This window comes from Bos taurus, chromosome 7 (assembly GCF_002263795.3).
Source record: "Bos taurus isolate L1 Dominette 01449 registration number 42190680 breed Hereford chromosome 7, ARS-UCD2.0, whole genome shotgun sequence".
NCBI lineage: Eukaryota > Metazoa > Chordata > Mammalia > Artiodactyla > Bovidae > Bos > Bos taurus.
Window position 1 is genome coordinate 45,884,937 of NC_037334.1, and position 26,136 is coordinate 45,911,072.

The window sequence follows — 26,136 nt, forward strand, 5'->3', positions numbered from 1 at the left end:
GCAGTTTCTGTGTGGAGGCCAGAAAAGACTGACGACGTCATGACTTTCTCACAGCAGTTCGCTCCGTCATCTTAGCAGTTGCTTAAGAGGTAAGTCACTTTCTTTGAACTTCCTTTTGAAAGCCAAAACTAGAGATTATAGTTCTCAAACGGGGTACTCAATCTATCCCTTGATTCCTATCAGACTAAAACTTTCTAAACAAACCTCCAAGGTGCATCTCTAGGACCTGGGTGGAGGTAGGGAGCTGGCTGGTGGAACTGAGACCTGGCATATGCTGTGAGCCCTGCACGTTCAGGGCCTTTGGTAACCTTTATGATGATGCTCTGACCGTTTTCAGCAATAACATTTTCTAGAACTCTATGCTAAAAAGAGGTAAAGGGGCTACAGTGGCTACAGAAGACTTCTGGAAGCAACTTTACCTACTCAGAAGAGTCAGAACCGTGTTGTAGCCACACAAATAAGAAACAAGACTCAGGGTTGTGGGCACAGCCACCTGGGGACAGGTTTGTGGTCTCTACCACTTAGGAGGGCTTCCCTGGTGGCTCAGATGTTAAAGCATCTGCCTGCAATGCGGGAGACCCGGGTTCGATCCCTGGGTTGGGAAGATCCCCTGGAGAAGGAAATGGCAACCCACTCCAGTACTCTTGCCTGGAAAATCCCATGGAGGGAGGAGCCTGGTAGGCTACAGTCCATGGGGTCGCAAAGAGTCAGGACACGACTGAGTGATGACTGAATGACTTCCTTTCACTTTCGCCACTTAGGAATGAATTTCGGGACAACCATTGGTTAACAGAAGAACTGCTGCCAGTCCCACCCCTGTTTCCCTCCTTTCCCGCCTCCTCTCCCTTCTCAGAATCATTCTGAGACTAGATTATTTCTGTTTCCTGTGTGTGTGCTTAGTTGCTCAGTCGTGTCTTTGCAACCCCATGGACTGTAGCCCACCAGGCTCCTCTGTTCATGGGATTCTCCAGGCAAGAATACTGGAGCAGGTTGTCATTCCCTTCTCCAGAGGATCTTCTTGACCCAGGAATCGAACCCACATCTCCTGCATTACAGGCAAAGTCTTTACTGTCTGAGCAACCAGGAAAGCCCTATTTCTGTTTTACAGGAAGAAAAAGTATGTCTCCCCCTTAACTTCAGAATCAGTGTTGGTGACTGAAGCAAACTCAGCAGTTTCTGATGCATAAACCAACATTTAGATAATTAACCATCCCATTGCAAGTCTTTTGAAAAATATTGGCTTACACTCTGATCTCCCATCTTTTAAAAATTTTATCATTCTTGGAAAATCATAGCACTCAGGGCTATGGAGTGAGGGGCTGGTTACATGGAATGTCCTGCCATGATGAGATTATTAATCCAATGAAAGAGACAAACCAGAGGTGAAAAAACTCTAGAAATAAAGATAAAAGACTCAGGTACATGCATAAGAAACTAAGCACAGCTCTGTAGAGTTAGTGTAGCCTTAGAGGCAGGTGGTGGACAGAATAGTGTATAATGCACAACAAAGAGAAATTACTGGACATACACATTTTTCTAGAAATAATTCATCACCATTTCTTTTTCACTACAATGCTCAACCCCAAATCTAAACATTGCTAATTCTGCCCTCTACATAAAGAGTGCTCATTTTAAAATTATGTATAATTTAAAACATATAAATAGTAGGCTTTTTATAAAGATAGTAATTATTCACTAACTTATATAGTGAATAATATAATGATTCCTCATGCACCCATTCTCCAGCATTAACAATCATCAACTCCTGGCCATTATTATTTTGTCTGCACACCCCCTCACACTAATTCCCCTCCATCCTGTGCCATTTAAAAATTTTGTTTGTTTGTTTTACTTTTGGCTGTGCTGGGTCTTCATTGCTGCGCACGATTTTTCTCTAGCTGTGGCGAGTGGGGGTTCCTCTCTAGTTTCGGTGTGCGGCTTCTCCCTGGGGTGGCTTCTCTTGCTGCGGAGCACAGGCTCTAGGGCACTTGGTTTCGATAGTCGTGGTTCCTGGGCTCTAGAGCACAGGCTCAGTAGTTGGAGCATGAAGACTTAGGTGTTCCATGGCAGGTGAGATCTTCTCGGATCAGGGATCAAACCCATGTCCCCTGCGTTGGCAGGCAGATTCATTCCCATTGAGCCACGAGGGAAGTCCTCCTGTGCCATTGTGAAGCAAATTCTAGGCACTGTAGAATTCCTTTTTAAAAAATTTTTTATTATAAAATATTTATTTGGCAGCACTGGGTCTTAGTTGCAGCATACAGGATCCTTAGTTGTGCATGACAAGTCTTAGCTGCAGTAAGTGGGATCTAGTTGCCTGACCAAAGATCAAACCCGGCCCCCCTGCACTGGGAGCATGGAGTCTTAGCCTTTGGGCCACCTGGGAAGTCCCAGCATCATATAATTTCATCTATACATATTCATTATGTATCTCTAAAAGACAAAAAACTCATTTTAACATAATTGCTCCCACATTTGAAATTAATAATTCCACAGCATCCATGTGATCGTGTTTTAGGGAACAAATGAAAAATGCTGACCTGTGGAGACAGGCAAAATATCCCCACGGCCATAGAGATATGAAACTGTCATTCCATCACTGTGGTTCAACAGGACATGCTTCTAGGTTGGCTGTTAAGACCTCAGAAAGTGGGTGATGAGATCTCACAGTCAACCTAATTGTTGTTATTTGTTTATTCTGCATTTCTGGGTGAGAATCACGGGATGAAATCCCTCTGAAAGGAAGATGAGAGAGCCTGCCTTCTCATGAGTGATTCCCTTTGGACAAGGGGAGAGTCTGTGTATTCAGTCCCTGTCGTGGTGTCTCGCTTGCCTCAGTTCTCCACACACAGCTCGGGAATATGAGTGAGCATTGTAAGCCAGGGAATTACTTGTAGATCCAGAGCACAGTCCAGGAGCAATTGTCTGAGAGTTTTCCAGTGCTTAATTCTACTGATTTCTATTTCTTTGGAAATATTTCAGGAATTTATTGAAGATGTAATGACATATAAGTGGCATTCATAAGGGTTAGAAGAGAAAGTAGAGTCATGTAGAAAAGGGGGTTTTGTTTTAAGAGACTTATACACATTCCCTATATTACTTTGTGATGATTGATCAACAAATGTTCCTTTAAGAATGTCACACAAGGGCTTCCCTGGTGGCTCAGTGGTAAAGAATTCACTGCCAATGCAGGGGACACAGGTTCAATCCTTGGTCTGGGAAGATGCCATGTGCCACAGTACAACTAAGCCCGTGCGCCACAACTACTGAGCCTGTGCTCTAGAGCCCAGGGAGCGCAACTACTGAGTCCATGCGCCACGACTCCTGAAGCCCACGTGCCCTAGAGCCTGTGCTCTAAACAAGAGAAGCCACCACAGTGAGAGCCTGTGCACCACCACTAGAGAAGCCCCTGCTCTCCACAACTACAGAAAAGCCTGAGAAGCAACGAAGAGCCAGTAAACCAAAAATAAAGACAATATATATACACAGAATGTTACAGAAATACAGGCTGGTTTACATAGTTCCCAGAGATGTGCAAAAATTCCCTAAATTCTGTTTTGTTGTTGTTCAGTCACTAAGTCATGCCAGACTGTGACCCCATGGACTGTGGCACCCCAGGCTTCCCTGTCCTTCACTATCTCCTGGAGTTTGTTCAAACTCATGTTCATTGAGTCAGTGATGCCACCCAACCATCTCATCCTCTGTCGTTCCCTTCTCCTGCTCTCAGTCTTTCCCAGCATCAGGGTCTTTTCCAATGAGTCAGCCCTTTGCATCAGGAGGCCAAAGTATTGAAGCTTCAGCTTCAGCATCAATCAATCCTTCCAATATTCATTGATTGGGGTTGATTTCCTTTAGGATTGACTGATCTCCTCACAGTCCAAGGGACTCTCAAGGGCCTTCTCCAACACCACAATTTGAAGGCATCAGTTCTTGAATCCTATTTAAAAGCTCACAAGTAGAACACATTTTATAAAGCTAATAATTATTTCCTCAATTATGTTCCTTTTGAGTCTAGATTTTTAGATGTGTTTTTGTTTTTCTTAAAATGAAACAACCCCAGTTAGACTTGCAAGAGGAAACCACCTATTCTCGGTGTTACAGCACGCCTTGCCACTCCTGCGCCACGACTGCCATAGCCACCTTACTGGTTTTTCTGCTTCTCATTCTGCCCCTTCACACCGAGCTGTCTTCCTGAAGCACGTATCTGATCCTGCCACTTCAATAATAGGCATTGAATGTTTCCATCACCTTCCAAAAACCCCCAATTCCTTAGGATAGCATCATTTCAAGTTCTCTGAGATGTGTCCTGACTTATTGGAACAACCTTGTTTCCCACTGTTCTCCAATCCACATATTCTACTCTCCAGTCACATCAACTAATAAATGCTTTTAGAATGTGGTCCCAAACACTAAACCACTTGTCTCACTTCCTAGAATAGAGAACAATATAGCCCAGTGTTAAAGAGCATACCCTTCATGTTTGACTAGATTCAGTTCTGACTCTGTCACCTTGCAGCTATGTGACTTTGATGACTTAATCTGCCTGAGCCACAAGTTTCTTCAGCACTAAAATGGGGATGTTGATTGTGCTTTTCTCATAGGGTTGCTTGGAGATTCTGTTGGATTATGCATGCAAAATGCTTAGCACAGTGCCTGGCACACATTAAATACCCAATATATCATGGCCCTTATTTCAGTCTATTAAGGTCCATCTACCTGTCAGAAAACACTACCCCTTGAAGCATTTTTAGTTCCCCCAGTCTCATCTCTCCCTCTAGGATCCCACAGATCATTAATAATCTCTTTCTCAATACTAACTACAGGGTTGGCCAAGATGTTCTTTTGGGTTTTTCTGTATGATGTTATGGAAACCCTGAAGGAACATTTTGGTCAACTCAGTATTATTATTATTTAGATACATTGCTACTCTGCTCTATTTTACTGAATCTCTGCCATCTACTAACTGCCATAGCGAATAAAAGATGAAGAAAACTTGGTTTTTTGCCATACAAGTATTCACACTCTAGTTACCAAACATTGATAACTCAATACAATTCACTCAAAAACAATGTTTGTTGAATAAAGCTGTGGCTCATTATCATTATGAAACTCTGTTTTTCCTGAGGTTCTCTTGTACAGAATAATCTCAAAGTATGACCTAGATTTTAACCCAAGGATCATGACCATTTCCCCTACTACTAAACAGAATTTACCTCTTAAGAACATATATAGTGAACATAGCTGAATTTAGGAAACTATTGAAGGAAAAGTTGTACCAGTGATGTTGCCAAATTCAAACAATGCCATCAAACTATGACTTCCTCTGTTCCCAAAGCTTTTTCCACAATAAGTGCACAAAGTGTTGGATCTAAAACATGGCACAGGGCTAGAAGCGCTTCTACCCTCCTTTTCCTGCTGATGTCGTTGTGATGTGTATTGTTGGTGTATCTGTAATTCGAGGGCAGAGCAGATGGTGAACGCTGCATGTCCATGCTGCATCCTCTAACCCTGCCTAGAGACTGTCAAGACCGTGAGGTCAGTGACTACCACTGAATTTTGGCTGTGGAAAGCTGGCAGTCCTAACTGCTGCAGAATCCCCTACCTGTACTAAGTGATGCTCTAAATCAGTGCCAGGTTCTCAGGGTCAACGAAACTTCAAGTGAGATCTGCTCAGGTTCCTGCTTCACCCAAATACCAGTAGATTACTCATACAATGCTTCCACACAGGAAACAGTGCAGCTGGACAGCATATTTGGGGCATGTGAATGGGACACATGTCATCAAGATGGCTTCTCATGAAATAATTGCTTGGGGCTGCCAAAGAAAGAGGAGTGGCTCGTCGTCCTGGGCGGAGCTCACCACCCCTTTCTCCTGCTGTCCTCCCCTCCAGGCTGCCTGAGCACTGTGACCAGGAGCAGAGCTAAGCTGGTTTCTTCCCTCTTCCTCCTGAGTTCTAGCTCTGTGGGTAACTGTGGGAAAGGAAGCCTTATTCAACTATAGGCAGCTTTGTGTTTTTTGAAAACATCTTCAAAAGTCAAGTGTATTTCAAACATGCATCTTGTTTAAATGTTTTTAAGGACAGTTCATTCCAAAATAGTTAAAAACATGTCTCACAGTTTAATCAGTGTCAAACAACATGTTTCCAGCACACATACACACATATATATGTATTTTTTTTCTTCACAACTGAGTATGTCATCTGCCATGTGACATCTGGCATGTAAGAGTTCAGCTGAGGCTTAAGATTTGTTAGCACCCTCTAAGTACCCCAAAGGAGCTCATCTTTGTCTTAATTCAATCACATTCATGAGAGTGGGCTGCTTTCGTGTTTGTGTGTGTGCATGTGCACATGTGTACATGTGTGTGCAGAGTGACGCTTCTAATCACTAGCATCAGCAGTCTCATTTTTCCACTGCAAATAATTTTTATTTTTACCCCAGAAAGAGTAAAATATTTAAATTGTCCCATAAGCACCATTATGCTAACAACAAGAGCAACACTTTCAAGACTGCACCATGGACTTGGCAGGGCGTATTAGACTTCAATAGCCCAAATGATGGCTGAGAGCCTGAAAGTAAGACAGGTCAACTAAGGAGAAGCTGGAATTACAGTGAATACAAATTTAAAATGTCTGAGAGAGGAGGCTGCTTGTTCTATTAAAGCAACCTGTGTACGGAGAGCACGTGATGGGTTTCAATCGGTTAAGATCAATACTTTCAAGGGGCTCTCACCTCACTCTCATCTCATCCCACACCCTTCTTCAGTCTCAAGAAAGAACAAGGATAGTAGGATGATGGAAATAAGTATTTGTTTAGCATGGATTATTAGTAAACAGAAAAGTATTATTTATGTCTTTACTTGACATGGTAAATATTGAATAATAGCATAACCATCTAATGGGGTGTTAAGAAAAAAGATATGTTACAGGAACTTTTTACACATTCTGTAAGAAGAACAAAAAACAACATTCTCACAGAGTTAGATGATTATCAGTGATGAACAAACCAGGCTTCTGTGGAAATGGTTGCTGGTTTCCACAAGCCACCTGAAGAAGTCTAGATTCTGACCCCATTGATGGAGGGAGTGAGCTGCTCTTCACTCAGACTGAGATCTTCAGCCCCACACATTTTCAGTAGAACTTTATACTTAATGCCTTACACAGGGTAGTCCACCAGCAGTTTAAAAAAAAAGTAAAAGACAGACCTGATTCAAATAAAATGTAAAAACAGGAGAAATATGGAATTTGAACACTGATTGGGTATTGATAATATTAAACTTCAAAACTGTTGTAAAGACAATTATGTCTTTATAAAAAGAGGACTTAGCTTTTAGATATACACATTGAAGTATTTAGGGAAGAATTATACTGATGTCAGTATTTGCTTCAAAATAATAGAAGAGGGGAGGAAATAAGTAGGGGAATGAATGAAATATAACTGACCATGTGTTGATAATTGTTAAATCTGGGTGATGAGTACATAGGGGTTCATTGTGCATGTATCAAAATGATACTCCATCTACTCTTTTAGATGTAGATGGATATATGCTGCTGCTAAGTTGCTTCAGTCGTGTCCGACTCTGTGCGACTCCATAGACGGCAGCCCATCAGGCTCCCCCGTCCCTGGGATTCTCCAGGCAAGAACACCGGAGTGGGTTGCCATTGCCTTCTCCAATGCATGAAAGTGAAAAGTGAAAGTGAAGTCGCTCAGTCGTGTCCGACCCTTAGCGACTCCATGGACTTCAGCCTACCAGGCTCCTCAGTCCATGGGATTTTCCAGGCAAGAGTACTGGAATGGGGTACCATTGCCTTCTCTGAGATGGATATATACTCTTGTATATATTTGAAACTTCTCATAATAAATTTTTTTTTTTTAATTTTGGAGCATTGGAAACATAAATTAAAACTAGATGCAAAGAATCCTGCCATGGACAAAGTTGTTTTTTTAACTGGGGAAAAATAAGTTGCAAGAGTGTATGTACAGGATGATAACATTTAATAAAATGTCAAACATGCCAAACAGTACAATACAGATTTTAAGGGTACCTGCATAAAGTCAGTAAGATAAGAATGGTAATTCCAGATACAAATTTCAGAACTATAGTTATTGGAATGCAGGAAAGGAAATGTAATTGATGGTTACACAAGGAGCTTCAACTATTTTTTGTTAAGTTTTACATGTGGTCATGGACACATAAGTGATTACTGTATTATTCTCTAAGCATCTTTATATTTCTAAAATGTTTCACAATAAAAACATATAAATTAAAAATAAAAAATGAAATAGAAAGTGGACAATCATCTGTAGGGATGTCTGAAGAGTCCTGTACTTCCTGTACTGACTTTGAAGAATAATATCAATTTCTATCTCAGTTTGTAAGAATTGGGTTGTTTTCTTTGGTTAAAATATTTTTATTATAAAAATACAAAAATGTAACTAGCATATTTAAAGAATAGTAATAAAACAGACACTGTTGAAGTATAGTAACTCAAGAAACTCAACATTGCTAGTCCCATAGAAGTTCCAGGTACACTCTCTGATCACATTCCCAGCAGATAGAGTTGCTATCCTGAATTTTGTGTTTGTTAGTACCACCTTTTAAAATAATCTAGGGAGTTCCTCAGTGGTCAGGTGGCTAAGACTCTGCCTGTAGTCCCAAAGCGGTGGGCCACAGGTTCCATCCCTGGTCAGGGAATTAGGTCCCACATGCTGCAACTAAGACCCGGTGCAGCCAAATAAATTTAAAAAAAATTTTTTTAATAAAAATAAAATAAAATAATCTAATCATATACTGTATATTTTAAGATACAGTTTTGCATGTTTTTAATTTACACATGTGGAATCATACTGTGACTTGCTTTTTTGATGAAAGATGTTGGTGAGATTTATTGATGCTGATGCACTGGAGCTGTAGTTCAGTCACTTAAAGACTCTGTGTGTGTGTGTGTGTGTGTGTGTGTGTATTAAATATATCATTGTTTATCCAGTCTATTGTTGAAGGACTTCTGGTTTGTTTCCAACTTTTGCTACAATAAACCACACTGCTAGAAACATCCTTATACTACTTAACTCCTGAAGTCCACGTGCAAGACTTTCTCTAGGGTAAACACCAAGGAGAGGAACAGTTGAGTTAGTGCAGGCTCATCTGCAACTTGAGTAGATGTAATGCCAGATTTTCCAAAGTGGTTGTGCCAATGTGCATTCCCACTAGCATTGTATAATACACCCTACTGCTCCACATCCTCACCAATACTTGGAATTGACAATTTTTGCCAAATGTTATTTTCTTACTCAACCTCAGTACAACAATCAAAAGTAGGAAATTAACACTAATATAATAGTATGGTGTTAATCCAGAGTCCTCATTCAAGGTTTTTCCAGTATGTTTTTAATAGCAAAGCATGCTAGTCCAGGATCACATGTTTTATTTAGCTTTCATCTCTCTTCTTCTCTTTCGGTATGGAAAAGTTCTTCCGTCTCTCCTTGACTGCCATGGCCTTGATCCTTTTGAGTACTGCGGGCCAGTTGTTTTTCTATAGGGCTTCAGATTTTGTTTTCCTGATATTTCCTCATGTTTAGATTCAGGTCATGCATTTTTGGCAGGACTATCAGAGAAATAATGTTGTTCTTCTCATTGCATCCTGTCAAGTGGTAAATTATATCAATTTGTGCCATTACTGAAAATGTTCACTTTAACCAATTTACTAAGATTACTCCTCTGTAAAATTACTTTCCCCTTTGTAATGAATAATTTATCTATGGGGAGACACTATGCAATATCCTGTTTAGTTTTAGCACCCTTCAGTGATTTTTGCCAGCATCAATTATTAGTGTGCTGGTAAATGATGATTTTCTTTTTCCATCGTTCCTTCTACATTTATTAAATGCAGCTCTACTGCAAGAAAGAGCTGTGTCTTCTCCCCTATTTACTTATTTTTTGAATTATTCATTTATATGTTCATAGAATCATACTCATTTTTATTTATACGACCATTGTTATTGTTCAGTCCCTAAGTCGTGTCCTATTCTTTGCGACCCCGTGGACTGCAGCAGGCCAGGCTTCTCTATCCTTCACTATCTCCCGGGGTTTGCTCAAATTCATGTCCATTGAGTTTGTGATGCCATCCAACCATCTCATCCTCTGTCGCCCCTTTCTCCTCTTCCCTCAATCTTTGCTAGCATCAGGGGCTTTTCCAATGAGTCAGCTCTTCACATCAGGTAGTCAGAGTATTGGAGGTTCAGCATCAGTCCTTCCAATGAATATTCAAGGTTGACTTCCTTTAGGATTGACTGGTTTGATCTCCTTGCTGTCCAAGTCTTCTCTAGCACCACAGTTCAAAAGCATCAATTCTTCAGTGCTCAGCCTTCTTTATGGTCCAGCTCTCACATCCATACATGACTACTGGAAAAACCATAGCTTTGACTAGACAGAACTTTGTTGGCAAAGTGATGTCTCTGCTTTTTAATACACTGTCTAGATTTGTCATAGCTTTTCTTCCAAAGAGCAAGCGTCTTTTAATTTCATGGCTGCAGTCACTATCGGCAGTGATCTTGGAGCCCAAAAAGATAAAATCTGCCACTGTTCTTACTTTTTCCCATTCTATTTGCCACAAAGTGATGGGATGCCACGATCTTAGTTTTTTTAATGTTGAGTTTTAAGCTAGCTTTTTCACTCTCCTCTTTCACCCTCATCAGGAGGGTCTTTAGTTCCTCTTCACTTTCTGCCATTAAAGTGGTATCATCTGTATATCTGAGGTTGTTGATATTTCTTCTGGCAATCTTTATTCCAGATTGTGATTCATCCAGCCCAGTATTTTGCATGATGTACTCTGCATATAAGTGAAATAAGCAGGGTGACAATATACAGCCTTGACGTACTCCTTTCCCAATTTTGAACCAGTCTGTTGTTCCATGCCCAGTTCAAACTGTTGCTTCTTGACCTGCATACAGGTTTCTGAGGAGGCAGGTAAAGGGATCTGGTATTCCCATCTCTTGAAGAATTTTCCACAGTTTGTTGTGATTCACACAAAGTCTTTAGCATAGTCAATAAAGCAGAAATAGATGTATTTTTGGAATTCCCTTGCTTTTTCTATGATCCAACGTATGTTGGCAATTTGATCTCTGGTTCCTCTGCCTTTTCTAAATCCAGCTTGAACATCTGGAAGTTCTCAGTTCACGTACTGTTGAAGCCTATAGCTTGAAGAATTTTGAGGATTACCTTGCTAGCATGTGAGATGAGTGCAACTGTCGGTAGTTTAACATTCTTTGGCATTGCTTTTCTTTGGGATTGGAATGAAAACTGATCTTTTACAGTCCTGTGGCCATTGCTGAATTTTCCAAATTTGCTGAATTTTTCAAATTTGCTTCACTGAGTGAAGCATTTTAATAGCATCATCTTTTAGGATTTTAAATAGCTCAACTGGAATTTCATCACCTCCACTAGCTTTGTTCGTACTGATGTTTCCTAAGGCCCACTTGACTTCATACTCCAGGATGTCTGGCCTAGGTAAGTGATCACACCATCATGGTTATCAGGGTCATTGAGACCTTTTTTGTATAGTTCTATGTATTTTTGCTACCTCTTCTTAATCTCTTCTGCTTCTGTTAGGTCCTTGCTGTTTCTGTCCTTTACTGAGCCAGTCTTTGCATGAAATGTTCCCTTGGTATCTCTAGTTTTCTTGGAGAGATCTCTAGTCTTTCCCATTACATTGTTTTCTATTTCTTTGCATTGTTCATTTAAGAAGGCTTTCTCTAGAACTCTGCATTCAGCTGTTTTGTTGTTCCTATTGTCTCAGATTTGACCATTAGGAGTTCCTTCTAGTTGGTGTCTGTGTCCTTTCAGCATCTCTTTTAAAGGAACTTACTGTTACAATAATATGTCTCAGGTTCATCATCTACTCCCCGCCACCCCCTGCACTTGGCTGTCAGAAACTTGAGTCTCTCCTAACTCTGTGTGATCTCTAAGAAGTATTCAGCTTATAGCTCCCTGGCAGATACTCTTTGGCTGGCTTTGTAAATTTCCTCTATGCACACCTTGTCAGTCTGGTTACTGCAAGAAGCAGATGCCAAGAAGAGGATGTGACATGAAAGAGATTTACGGAAGTAAATACCCATAAGGAAAAATTGGAAGACAGCCAGGGGTAGCTAAGGGTGTCATAAGACTGCAAGGCAGTGCTGACACTTATGAAGGAGAGAGGGATGAAATTAAGATTGAGTGGAAAACATTTACACTGCACTATATCTCTAAGTAAGTTTGGGAAGGATGAAACAGCCTAATATATTTGACTTGCCACCAATTAGCCAGTTAGTCTCCTCAAGGAATGATGCCATATCAGGGGCTCAGCATCAGTCTCTTCACTGTAGTTCTCAGTATATAAGACTTGCACTTCCTTTCACCAGGGTATTCCTAATGAACTTGTGTCCCTTGGGCCCTCCCATGGAACATTATTCTCTGGTTGTCTCCTGGTCTTATATAATACATTTATTCTATTCTCTATCCTATTTCTCTCTTCCTTTCTCACTGTAAAGGCAATTCAGGCACTTCTACTTCCCTGGGTGTTGGCCATAGTTATTCCCAGGCTTTTAAGAGCAAACACAGCAGTGTGCTTCCTACATTCCGTAAGGTCCTTGCTAGAGTGTTAAATCTCATGTCCTGACAGGTTTCCCCCAAGTCAGTGAACTCTTGCTTATCTAGGCATATATTCCAGTCCCCTTGATTAAATGCCCCAAATCTAATACCAGGGATATTTTCCTGAATCTTCCCAGTAAGCTAGCTAATTCTTGTAATTCTTTTGGTGTAAGGTAATTTGCACTCCCTGCAGTTGGAGCTCTAGGAGGTGCATTTTCATGATTGTCACACATTCTCTGATTACTACCCAGCCAGATATTGGAGAGGAATCCATGCAGATTTCTAAGTTCCTTCTCTACATAGTTTTTCCTTCTCTAGTATTCTGCCTTACCAACTCCAGCCATCTTGACCTCCCTAAGCTTATATCCCCACCTCATAAACTCACCAAATGTGCCAGTCTCTCACTGAATCACCACCTCCCTGTTCAGTGATCCAGAAATTGTAGAAAGCCTATGTGATCACAATGATTGTTTCAATAATTTTTCTTCTCTCAGAGATCACAGTCCTGGGCTGCCTGTTGCCCAGGGCCTTGACAGCAATAAAGCAAAATCTTTGACTTGTTTGGATTAATACAAATTGCTGCTGTTGCTGCTGCTAAGTCGCTTCAGTCACGTCCAACTCTGTGCGACCCCATGGACTGCAGCCTACCAGGCTTCTCCATCCATGGGATTCTCCAGGCAAGAACACTGGAGTGGGTTGCCATTTCCTTCAATGCATGAAAGTGGAAAGTGAAAGTAAAATCGCTCAGTCGTGTCTGACTCTTAGTGACTCCATGGACTGCAGCCTACCAGGCTCCTCCATCCATGGGATTTTCCGGGCAACAGTACTGGAGTGGGGTGCCATTGCCTTCTCCATACAAATTGCTACTATCACTATTTCTCTGATAGTGCTAACTATATGTAAGGAAAGCTGGGAAAACTCATTTTTATTTCTGGCATTCATGTGCTCAAACTGAAACCTGAGAAAAAATTCAACTAAATGCTCCTAAAAGCACATGGAACTGTGAGTGTTCTGAAATTTTAAGGAAGAACTGCAACATGACATCACTAACAACCATCCCAAAACTTCTTCTGACAAGCTTGGTCTGTGACATCCATGTCTCAGATTCTTACTGCTCAGTTTTGACATCATCCATTGATTCTTCAGCAAGTCTCCAAACTACCAAGGTCATTTTGAATTTAAATGATTTGTTCCATACATATCAAGGTACATAATTATATGAAGGTACTGGGGGTAGGGTGTTAAGGAACAAAGATAAAATCAAGAGGTAACTAGCATTATAAAGCAGGATGTGAAACATATAAATTTATTTACATATATGGTATAAGCAGTAAAAATGGAAGTCTATTCTTCAAGGTGATAAATATATCAGGGTGCGTCCTATCACTGGAATGGTATCCTGTGTTCCTTCTTCCAAATGAAGGGAGATGAGTGCCACACAGCAGCAACCTGCTGAGCTACCTGTTGTAAACCCTTCCACTTATAACAACTCCACTTGGCCAGAGGACTAGAACCAGGATTCTAATCATCACATGAGTATATACTCGATAGATTTCAAAACCTGACCTGGTTGACTGCCAATTCAGCTGCGACTGCCTCTGCCTCTCCCACTTCTCAGTGACTTTTGGTGGCCACAGAACCAAGTAATGGCAACCCTATCCGCAGAGGCATATATGCCAAGAAGTCAATAAAGTCCTCTCCCTTGTATAGGTGCCTTCCAAGGCCATGAGAACAGCCCTAACAATTTCATAATTAAAAATTTGTATTGTTTTTTTCCTCAGAGGGGCCTTCAAATCTAAAAGCTTCAGGCTTCATAAAACCTTCATCTCCTTATATTAACGCGTAACTCATCAACTCAGCACCCTACCACAGCCACATTTGTAACATCAACTTACCTACCCTTGTAATGCACAAACACTCTGAGAAAATCCAATGTAGGCTCAAAGGAGAAACACTAGAAACTGCAGGTCTTGACTTGGTTTTCCCAGGACAGAACAGATACAATACCCCAGGTGGCTCAGTGGTAAAGAATCTGCCTGCCAATGCAGATTCCTGGGTCAGGAAGATCCCCTGGAGAAGGAAATAACAACTCATTCCAGTACTCTTGCCTGGGAAATCCCACGGACAGAGGAGCCTGGCAGGCTACAGTCCACTGGGTCTCAGAAGAGTCAGACATGACTTAGAGACTAAACAATGACACTAGTCTCTCCCCTGACATGGCACAACTCTTAAAAAAGTGCTACTGAATCAGCAGAGACTGACTTTCTTCCTAACTTCAAAAGGAGATCCATTACACAATTCTCTTTTAAAACTTGAAATGCCATGTTTATTCTTGTATTTAATGTAACATTTTATAGCAACCCACTCCAGTATTCTTGCCTGGAAAATCCCATGGACAGAGGAGCCTGGTAGGCTACAGTCCATGGGGTCACAAAGAGGCGGACACGACTGAGCGACTTCACTTTGACTTTTCACACTTTTACACATTAAAAGCAGGGATGTATTTGTCATCCATGCCAATTTCATATCTAAACAAATGGAGACCAAGGTACAGATCTGCTCATAAATCTCAGAGATGGTACACAGTAAGACTAAGGGGCACTTATAGACCAATTTATTATCAAAGTAAATGAAGTCAGGATAAACTCAGACAACTTGGTCAAAAGAACTACGATTAAAGACCATCATTCTAGAAATCCCCTGGCAGCCCAGTGGTCAGGACTTGGTACTTTCACTGCTCTGTGTATGTGCTCAGTCACTAAGTTGTGTCTGGCTCTCTGTGACCTAGTGACTGTAGCCTGCCTGGGTTCAATCCCTGGTTGGGGAACTGAGATCCAGCAAACCGAGAGGCCAGCCAACAAACAAAACTGTAATTCTGCGTCTTTGAAGAAGACAACTACATTTCATCCGTATAGTATAAACTCAATATGCCCTGTGTGTATTACACCTTACCTTAGTAAGTCCTCACAATAGCTCTATGAGATAAGCTTTTTTGTCTCCATTTTCCAACTGAGGAAAACTGAGGCAACAAAATACCACACACATATTCTGCAGTAAAGAAGTGTGTAAAAGTCCTGATTCTATTTTGGGCAATCAGATGATAATCTGGACTCTATTATACTATATGGCTCTTACTAAAAATTGAATATTCGTTCAACAAATATGTTTTTAATTTTTTAATTGGAGGGTAATTGCTTTACAGTGTCATGTTGGTTTCTGCTGTATCACAATGTGAATCAGCTACAAGTATACACATATCCCCTCTCTCTTAGGCCTCCCTCCCACCTGCCACCTCTCCCCTCTCCCGATCTCACCCCTCTGGGTCATCACAGAGCACCAGCTTGAGCTCCCTGTGTTCCACAGCCACTTCCAGCCAGCTATCTGTTTTACACATGGGAATGTATATGTTTCAGTGCCACTCTCTCAACTCTTCCCACCCTCTCACTCCCCGGCTATGTCCACCATTCCATTCTCCACGTCTGTGCCTCTGTTCTGGCCCTGCAAATAGGTTTACTAGTACCATTTCCCTAGATTTCACATATATGCATTAATATACAATGTTTGTTTTTCTCTTTCTGACTTACTTCACTCTATATAGGCTCGAGGTTTATCCACCTCATTACAACTGACTAAAAATTCATTTCTTTTTATGGCTGAGTAATATTCCATTTATATATGTATCACAACTTCTTTATCCACTTATCTGTCAATGGACATCTAGGTTGCTTTCATATCCTGGCTATCATAAATATTGTTGCAATGAACAATGTGTCTTTTGAATTATGGTTTTGCCGTATATGCCAAATAATGAGATTTCTGGGTCATACGGTAGTTTTATTCCTAGTTTTTTGAATAGTCTCCATACTGTTCCCCACAGTGACTGTATCAGTTTACATTCCTAGCCACAGTGCAGGAGGACTCCCTTTTCTCCACATCCTCTCCAGCATTTATTGTTTGTAAGTTTTTTGATAATGGCGATTCTGACCACGGTGAGGTGATAACTCATTGTAGTTTCAATTTGATTATTTTTCTAACAATGAGTGATGTTGGGCATCTTTTCATGTGCTTTTTGCCCATTTGTATTTCTTCGTTGGAGAAATGTCTGTTTAGGTCTTCTGTCCATTTTTTGATTGGGTTGTTTTTCTAATATTGAGGTGCATGAGCAGATTGTATATTTTGGAGATTAATCTTTTCAACAAATATTTTTAAAGAGAGAAAAGCCCCAGGAGTTCATAGATATAGTTTCAATAAATATTCTGTTACCACTAGATATTGTTTGAAGGACAGTAATTAAAGGAACCCTTTTTCCAAATTCAAATCCATCAAACAACAAATCAAGGGAGACTACTGGTGGCAGAACTTTTTTAAGGTTGATGCTGGGAAAGATTGGGGGCAGGAGGAGAAGGGAACGACAGAGGATGAGATGGTTGGATGGCATCACCAACTCAATGGACATGAGTTTGAGCAAGCTCCAAGAGATGGTGAGGGACAGGGAAGCCTGGCGTGCTGCAGTCCATCGGGTTGAAAAGAGTCAGGTACGACTTAGTGACTGAACAACAACAAAGGTTTTTCATGAGGCATCAGATGCTTTAAACAGTTTAATAATACTGATAAATGTAATATTAGTAACTACAAAGAAATTACTCAGAGACGTCCAAGAGAAGCTGCCTGAAATGTATATAAATAATCAGGTTTGATCTGAAAAGTCTTAAGACTTTGGAGTCATTCATCTGAGGAAGCTCAAATCCTAGCATGCATTGTTTCTTGCATTTCTCATCCTAGGGAGCAAAAACAACTGATTTAAGGGCAAAAACCACTGCCTCATTAGGACCCCATCTTCATACACTAGATTCAGTCGAACACGGAGCTGAATGACTTGTCCTGTTAGATCAGGGTAGACAAGAGCTCCTGGTCCTGAAAATGACGGCTATTGGGCTCCCTCTGGAGGAGGTTAGGACTAACTGACTTGAAAGAGAACTTTGGAATCATCTTTATGCTTTGGCAAGCCAGGCACAGAGACTACATAATAACCATTGGATGCCTGTAGTCTCTATTCTGCTATCCATTAAATAAAACACCAGTTGTAAAGAGCAAGAATCTTAACCCAAAGTTAGTCTGAAAATCAATCTGAGGGACTTCCCTGGTGGATGGGAATCCGCCCTCCAGTGCAGGGGACACAGGTTTGATCCCTGGTTGAGGAACTAAGGTCCCATGTGCCACAGGGCAAGTAAACCTGCATGCCGCAACTCAAGAGCCTGTGGGCCCCAAGGAAGAGCTAATACAGCCAAATAAATAAGTATTTAAAAATAAAAGCAAGTAAATCTGAAGCAAATTTTGTTTTACTTATCTCTTTACATTATACATTTTGTTTATACTTTCAATACCATGCAATTAAGCAAAGAAATCACTTTGCTTGTTCTAAGCCAAGAGTTACTTGAGAGACGTGCATAACACTGAGACAGTACTCACACAATTTCTCACTCTGTGGCAAGCACTAAGTATATTAACTTAGGTCTCCTGATACGTAGTTACTAAAGAAACAGAAATGTGGTCACTTTAGGTGGAAAATCTAAAATTCTGACCCATATACTGTAACTCATATGCGTAATTCTGACCCATATATTGTAGAGCATTATTTCTTTTTACCCTTTCACCTGTCTTACCTGAATTTCCTTGTCTCTTTCTAAATTTCGAGAAAAAAATTTTCTTATCTGAGATTCCTCTGGATTCCATTCCTAAAAAGCATCCTTCAAGTTTTATCTCTAAAAGTACCTACGTTTCAATTCCTCCATTAAAATGCTAACAAGCTGTAAGCTTACCTCATCTCCTTCACCTTTAACCTCCATGCTGAATGACTGCTACTCATTCAGCTACTTGACAACGAATATTAACATGATATAGAGAGCACATTCTACCACATCAATAAAATTATCTCATAGTTTATTCTTTGGTTTTTTTCAAGTGATTACTATGTAGGTGGTTAATAAATTCATTAATTCGCAAGAAAACGCTACTGAGGGTCAATATATGCTAGGCACTATTCTATGCTGGGGAATATAGCAACAAACAAAACACTAATTTCCCTGTTCTCATGTAGTTCATAGTTTATTGGAGGGAGATCATTAATAAATAAAGTTTGTCAGATAGGGAATGATACATGAAGAAGTCAAGCAGGAAACAGGAATGAGAATGGGGAAAGTTGTCACCTTAAGTAACCTGATAGAGAAAGCTTCATGTATGAGTAAGTCAGTAAGGAGGTTGTTCTGAACAACAGGAAGGAGTTAAAGGAGGGACTCTTGCGTTACCTGAGGAAAGATATTTCTCATCAGAGGAAACAGCAAGAACAAAGGTTCTGAGGCAGGAACAGCAAGGAAGCCAGTGGGCCTGGAACAAAATAAGTAGTAGAAGAGGAATAGCATCAGAGAGAAGGAAGAGGCAGGCTGTGCAGGGTCCTGGAGGTTGCTGTGACGTCTGCAGCTTTTACTCTGAGCTGATAAGAAACTGAAGGTGGAACAGTGATAAAGCGGGAAGATCAGGTACCAGAAGACTACTACAAAATCCAGGCAAGAAATGTTGTAACAGTAGAGGGAGGAAAGCAGTCACTTCTTAGAAATACTTTAAAGGTAGAGCTGAAAGCATAAGTTAGAGATATAGAGATGAAGAGAGAAGTCAAGGATTACTGAGCAACTGGAAGAAACAGAGTTGCCCTTAACCAAAATGAAGAAACATGGAGCAGGTAAGAGGAACACGAGAGTGGGGGAGAGATCAAGACCTTAATTTGGGACATAAGGTATCTATTATATGCTTTAGTAGAACTACTGAATGGACAAGTGGAAATTTGAATCTGGAGTTAAGAAGTCAAGTCCAGTCTAGAGAGAGCGAATTAAGAGTCATCAATACATAAGTGATGTTTAAGGCCATACACCTAGGTGAGCTCACCTAGGGAGTGTAGAGAGAAAAGAGATCTAAGAACAGAGACCAAATGCTTGTTGATTACTTGAACTACATAGCTATTATATCCCTCGCTTTCCCTTTGCTTACAGGACTCATTAAGTTATTAATTAAGAGAAACCAATGAGATTAAAGTAAGTTCATAGTGATTATCTATTGTCCAACTCCTTGGGCAGAGCTGATGAGAGAGATGCAGGCATGGAATAGAAAGACATTAAACACAGAAATCAGTACTGTGTCGTCTCTGAGCTCCATCTAATGTCTTCATGTTCTAGCCACCATGGGACATTTTCAGTTTTGATGGAAGCAGCCCATTACCTCAACCAATTGCTTTGTAACAAATATTTACAAGTTAGATTCACACATGGAAAATGAAAACAGGCCAGAAATACAACTCAAACACACTTGTCTGACTAACATCTTTTGACAAAGTATTATCAACCAAGATTATCCATCCTATCTATGTCCACTGCTGAAGTTCCATTGGCAAACCTCATACTTCAAACTTTCATATTATTGGCAAAGAATTCACAGAATAAATGAGTTACAATAACTGAATAACAACAACAAAAAGATCAGGCAAGCCATTATAAATTCCTATCCACATATCCACATCCTTAGGGATAGTCTTAAACTAAAAGAGCACATGATCAATCAGGGACATTTTATATAAGACAGAGCTAGAAATTTTGGTAATGACTCTAAAGGTTATTCCTTATTCACAACTTTGACTAGATCTTCACTTTCAGAATTCTTTAAATTTCTAGTTCCAGGTATCATTGACTAATAGGTATTGGCATTACCTTAAACAATGATAAAACTGGAAAAAATAAATAAAACAACTGTTTTCACACAATGGACAGCAGAATAAGGTCAGTTTCACCAGAAATATAATGGCCCTAAATATATATGCATCTGGTAACAAAGCTTAACATGCAGAAACCAACTGCTACTAGAACTGAAAGAATAAACAGACAAATCCATCATTGCAGTTGAAGATTGTAATAATCCTCCCTCAGCAATTAATAAACTAGCAGACTGAAGATTAGCAAAGATATGAGACCTAAATACCTCATTAGCATGAACTCAGGTATGGGTGAAAGGGGTTTATTATGAATAACAAAAGACACTCCTCTCACTCCTCAGCCAGGAAATTATAAATGTTTTGGGAGCTCTGTGTCAGGAAAAGGCGACAAAGACCTAAAATTTGTATTTGTTACTATATCACAATATCACAAAGAGCAAATTAAGCCCAAAAGAAGAGCATAAATCAGTAAAATAAGAAACAAACAATAGAAATAAAACCAAAAGTTGGTTCTTCAAAAAAAAAAAAAAAAATTAGGAAAGTTGATAAACCTCTAGGTAGACTTACTAAAAAAATCCCCCACGAATTACCAATACAAGAAATGATAAGCGGGACATCACTTCTTAAATGGTAACAAGGGAAAGTGGTAAGCAATGTTATGCCAATAAAAATCAACAACTTTGGTGGAATAGATAAATTCCTTGAAAGAGGCAAACTACCAAAACTGACACTGGAGAAATAGCAAATCTAGATAGCTCCATATGTATTAAATAAATTTGAGGAAATTGAATTTGCATCTTAAAGTCTTTCCACAAAGGAAACTTTAGGTCTTGCTGGCCTCACTGGTGATTTCTAACAAGTATTTAAGGAGAAAGTACAATTAATCTTGCACAAATTCTTTCAGGAAAGAGGAGGGAAAACTTTCCAACTCATTTATGAAGCACTGTAACATTTATATCAAAGGCAGGCAAAGATAACACAAGAAAAAGGAATGGACTAAAATCCCTCATTAATGTAGATGCCAATATCTTAATAAAATATTAACAAGGCAAATTCAATACAATACATAAAAAGGATCAAGTGGATTTTAACCCTAGGAATGTGGGTTGATTTAGCATTAAAACATCAATTAATATAATTCATACTAACAGAAATAAAGAGGAAAAATCATAAATCATCTCAGAAGATACAAGAAAAGTATTTAATAAAATTTAATACCTGCTCATGGTAAGGACATTCAACAAACAGAAATAGAAGGAACCTTCTTCAACCTAATAAAAGTTATCTACATAAAACCTACAATTCACATCATACTTAATGGGAAAAGGCTGAATGCTTTCTCTCTGGTATAGGAAAAAAGGCAAGAATGTCCGCTCTCCCCACCTCTGTGCAGCACTGTCACACATCACAGCAACACTGGGAAGGAAGAGGTAAAAGTATCTTTATCTACAGATGTTGTAATTGTTTATATAGGAAATCCTAAGGAATAGACAAAAAAGAAAAGAAGGAAGGAATGAAGTAAACCTACTAGAATAACTTGAATTCAGCAAGGTCTCAAAACACAAGATCAATATAGAAAGACAAATTGTACCTCTGTACTACTAGCAACAACCAACTAAAAGATATTTTTTAAAATACCATTTATAATTGCATCAAAACCCAAAACACTGGAGTAAATTTAATGAATGATGTATAAGACTGCTAAAAAATACTACAGAAAAAATTTAAAGATCTAACTAAATGTAGTGCTTATACCATGTTTGTGGATTGGAAAATTCAGTATTTCTAAAATATCTATTCTCCTCAAATTGATGTATAGACTTTAACACAATCCCAGTCAAAATCCCAGCAGGCATTTTTGTAGGAACTGAAGAAAAAAAAAAGGACAATCCTTTAAGGATCAAACATCTACTTCCGCTTCACTGACTATGCTAAAGCCTTTGTTTAGATCACAACAAATTATGGGTAATTCGTAAAAGAGATGAAAGTACCAGACCACCTTACCTGTCTCCTGAGAAACCTGTATGTGGGACAAGAAGCAGTAGTCAGAACTAGACATGGAACAAAATGGTTCAAAATTGGGAAAGGAGTACAACAAGGCTGTATATTGTCACCCTGCTTATTTAACATATATACAGAGTACATCATGTGAAACGCTGGGTTGGATGAATCACGAGCTGGAGTCAGGATTGCCGGGAGAAATATCAACAACCTCAGACATGGAAATGATACCGCTCATAATGGCAGAAAGTGAAGAGGAACTAAAGAGCCTCTTGATGAAGGTGAAAGAGGAGAGTGAAAAATCTGGCTTGAAACTCAACATTCAAAAAACTAAGATCATGGTATCTGGTCCCACTTCATGGCAGATAGATGGGGGAAAATGGAAGCAGTGACAGATTTTATTTTGGATTGGAAGATTTTATTTATTTGGATTTTGGACTGGACTCCAAAATCACTGTGGATGATGACTGTAGCCATGGAATTAAAAGATGCTTTCTCCTTGGAAGGAAACCTATGACAAACCTAGATAGTGTATTAAAAAACAGAGACATCACTTTGCTGACAAAAATCTGTATAGTCAAAGCTATGGTTTTTCCAGTAGTCATCCACGGATGTTAAAGTTGGACCATAAAGAAGGCTGAGTGCCAAAGAATCGATGCTTTTGAATTGTGGTGCTGGAGAAGACTCTTGAAAGAACTCTGGACTGCAGAGATCAAACCAGTCAACTGTAATGGAATCAACCCTGAATATTCACTGAAAGGTCTGTTGCTGAAGCTGAAGTTCCAGCATTTGGCACCTGATGCACAGAGCCAGCTCATTGGAAAAGACCCTGATGCTGGGAAAGACTGAAGGCAAAAGAAGAAGGGGGCAGCAGAGGATGGGACAATGACTCAATGAACATGAATCTTAGCAAACTCCAGGAGACAGAAATGCAAAAAGGCAAAATGGTTGTCGAGGAGGCCTTACAAATAGCTGTGAAAAGAAGAAAAGCAAAACGCAAAAGAGAAAAGGAAAGATATACCCATTTGAATGCAGAGTTCCAAAGAACAGCAAGGAGAGATAAGAAAGCCTTCCTCCATGATCAATGCAAAGAAATAGAGGAAAACAATAGAATGGGAAAGACTGGAGATCTCAAGAAAATCAGAGATATCAAGGGAACATTTCATGTAAAGATGGGCACAATAAAGGACAGAAATGGTATGGACCTAACAGAAGCAGAAGATATTAAGAAGAGGTGGCAAGAATACACAGAAGAACTATACAAAAAAGATCTTCATGACCCAGATAACCACAATGGTGTGATCACTCATCTAGAGCCAGACATCCTGGAATGTGAAGTCAAGTCCTGGGTGTTCATTGGAAGGACATGCTGAAACTGAAACTCCAATACTTTGGCCACCTGATGCAAAGAACTGACTCATTGGAAAAGACCCTGATGCTGGGAAAGATTGAAGGTGGGAGGAGAAGGGGACGACAGAGGATGAGATGGTTGGATGGCATTACTGACTCAATGGACATAAGTTTGAGTAAACTCTGGGAGTTGGTGATGGACAGGGAGGCCTGGCATGCTGCAGTCCAAGGGGTCACAAAGAGTCAGACACGACTGAGTGACTGAACTGAACTGAACTGGGATCTAGTTCCTCAACCAGGGATCAAACCCGGGCCCCCTGAATTGGGAGCATGGAGTCTTAGCCACTGGACCACCAGAGAACTCACTGCAAATTTTTTTTTTTTTTTAAAGAGGGTGTCCCCCTCCCTTGGCCGCTAGCAGCTCTCACTGCAAATTTTAATGAACCTTTTAATAAGTTGAAAAGAGATCACAATATCATAATAAAGAAATTATGTTTTCCTTTGTTTTTCAAGTCTATTTGGTAAATACAAAATCAGGCAGAGTCTTGGTAAAATACCAAGCAATCTCATTTTGTGTTTTGAATAATATGACAACCAAGAATTTTGGTAGTGTTTCTCTTCTGGGTCATACATAAATAGAAAAAGTTTGTACTACATAAAAGGCACTATCAGATTGAACTAGGAACCTGAAAGAGTGCTGGCAGTTGTTTAAAGGAATAAAAAAAATTAACATTTAATATGATATAGTTTTGATACTTTATAAGTATTATAAATATTTTATAGCTAATTAACAGAACATATTTTTAATCATATAATGGACTACTTTTTTTTAAAAATGTCAGACATTTCATTAAGAACTCACTTCAGGAAGCTAGAGCAGTCTAGAAAAAAACTGACACTTAGATTACATGACTAGCAGAGGAACTGACACTTAGATTACATGACTAGCAGAGGGCAGAGATCAGTAGAAATACAGTATGGGTCATATGACAGGATGTGTTACCTACTCAGTAATCATGGCAAGTAAAAAAGCACGTAGAGAGGAGATGACTTTATAATTCCAAATCATAACATCACATGAACAGAATTTTTAGAAGAAAGAAGAAAACTATTAATGGTTTGCTAACAAAACAAAGTTGGATGATGCTACTGTGGACTAACTACTGTCGTAACAGCTCATGTTATGTTTCTGTTGTACATAAAATTAAAAGGGAAGACTTGCTAATTTGTATTTTTTAAGATTTAAAAGAGAAGACACTACCAGAAAAAAAGTCTGTTCCTCTTCAAATTCTTCCCCTTACAATGGCCATCTCCATCCTAAAATCAGAAACCAAGCCAGTAAGAACCAGGGATAAGAATATAAATACATGTTGCCAAAACTTTGACTATGTTTATGTTAAATTATACATAACAATATATTCTATATAAACTACTAAATGATAAACATGCTGGTCAAGCCAAAAGATTTCCTTCAATATTTGGCTCAATTTCCATCATTTTAAACATGTTTCATGATATGTTCAATTAAATACTGCTCCAGAATGTCCAGCATAAAACCAAACCCATGTTTCATGCTATCAAGTGTACTTGCTTGCTCAGAAATGTCTGGTGCTCCCAGACATCGGAATCTCACTTTACTACACATTTAGAAATCTTTCTATCTATAAAGTTCTGAACCAAAGCTAAGAATGACCAGTAATCAAACATGACTGAGATAACAGGTCATCAAATAAAATCATATGACCAAACATAAGCTGTAGTTTTATTAGGATGTACCAGTCAGGCAATTTTTATAAATTAATGTTCAAATTAAGAAAACATGAAACATTTATAGATTAATAAATTTAAAAACAAATTTAGGTTGAATTTACACATAACTACAGAGGATTTATGATCTATCTGTAGAATTCTCTAGTCAACGTTTTTGTGTATGTAATATTAATAAAAAGGATTTTTTTAACCATACAGTGTGATTCTGGGGTTCCCTGAATTTTCAGCTGCTGCATTTTCTACTCTACATCTGGCAGGTTCTTCTTCCTTTCAGTTTGTGCATTTCCTGTATTCTAAAAAGTAAATAGAAACAGGACCTTAATTGAGGAAATGGTGAGTCTTTGGCTAAGGAAATACAGCCACAGATAAGTACTTGTACTTTGCACCTGGGAGCTATTTTATACGGCACAGGGAGACTACTTAGCAAAGGAGTCCTTATTATCATCATAAGACAAAACTGAAGGAGGCTTTTCTGTGGACTCTTCTTTCTTGCCTAACTCACTCAGCAGTAATTGGAATTTCTCTCTAGGTCATAGAATCTATTGAATACATGCCTACACTATTAACTGGGAAGTGCCTGGATGTGATTTAGTAAGTCAGAAACAAATCCGTGAATAGAACAAATAAGCTGC

General features: G+C 39.4%; 1 protein-coding gene and 1 non-coding gene across 10 annotated transcripts in view; one reads left to right on the forward strand and one right to left on the reverse strand.

Annotated features, from left to right (window-relative positions):
* Positions 1-4,830: 4,830 nt before the first annotated feature.
* MIR2285DI (microRNA mir-2285di) lies at positions 4,831-4,891 on the forward strand. Its single transcript, NR_162415.1, has one exon. It is a non-coding gene; the product is annotated as a microRNA mir-2285di (primary transcript).
* A 4,055-nt stretch (positions 4,892-8,946) lies between these two features.
* The window catches only part of CDKL3 (cyclin dependent kinase like 3), a 50,965-nt gene continuing 33,775 nt past the window's right edge, over positions 8,947-26,136 (reverse strand). For 5 of the 9 annotated variants that reach the window (XM_059888363.1, XM_059888361.1, XM_059888365.1 and 2 more), the window contains 2 exons: positions 24,996-25,051; positions 17,213-17,405 (listed from right to left, as the gene is read on the reverse strand). In XM_059888363.1, coding sequence (XP_059744346.1) covers positions 17,375-17,405; positions 24,996-25,051 — 87 coding nt within the window. In that variant the 3' untranslated portion in view covers positions 17,213-17,374. Of the gene's footprint in view, positions 9,641-17,212; positions 17,406-24,770; positions 25,052-25,700; positions 25,798-26,136 lie in introns of those variants that run through there. The other 4 variants (XR_003035397.2, XM_024994563.2, XM_024994564.2 and 1 more) reach the window with 4 other exon arrangements.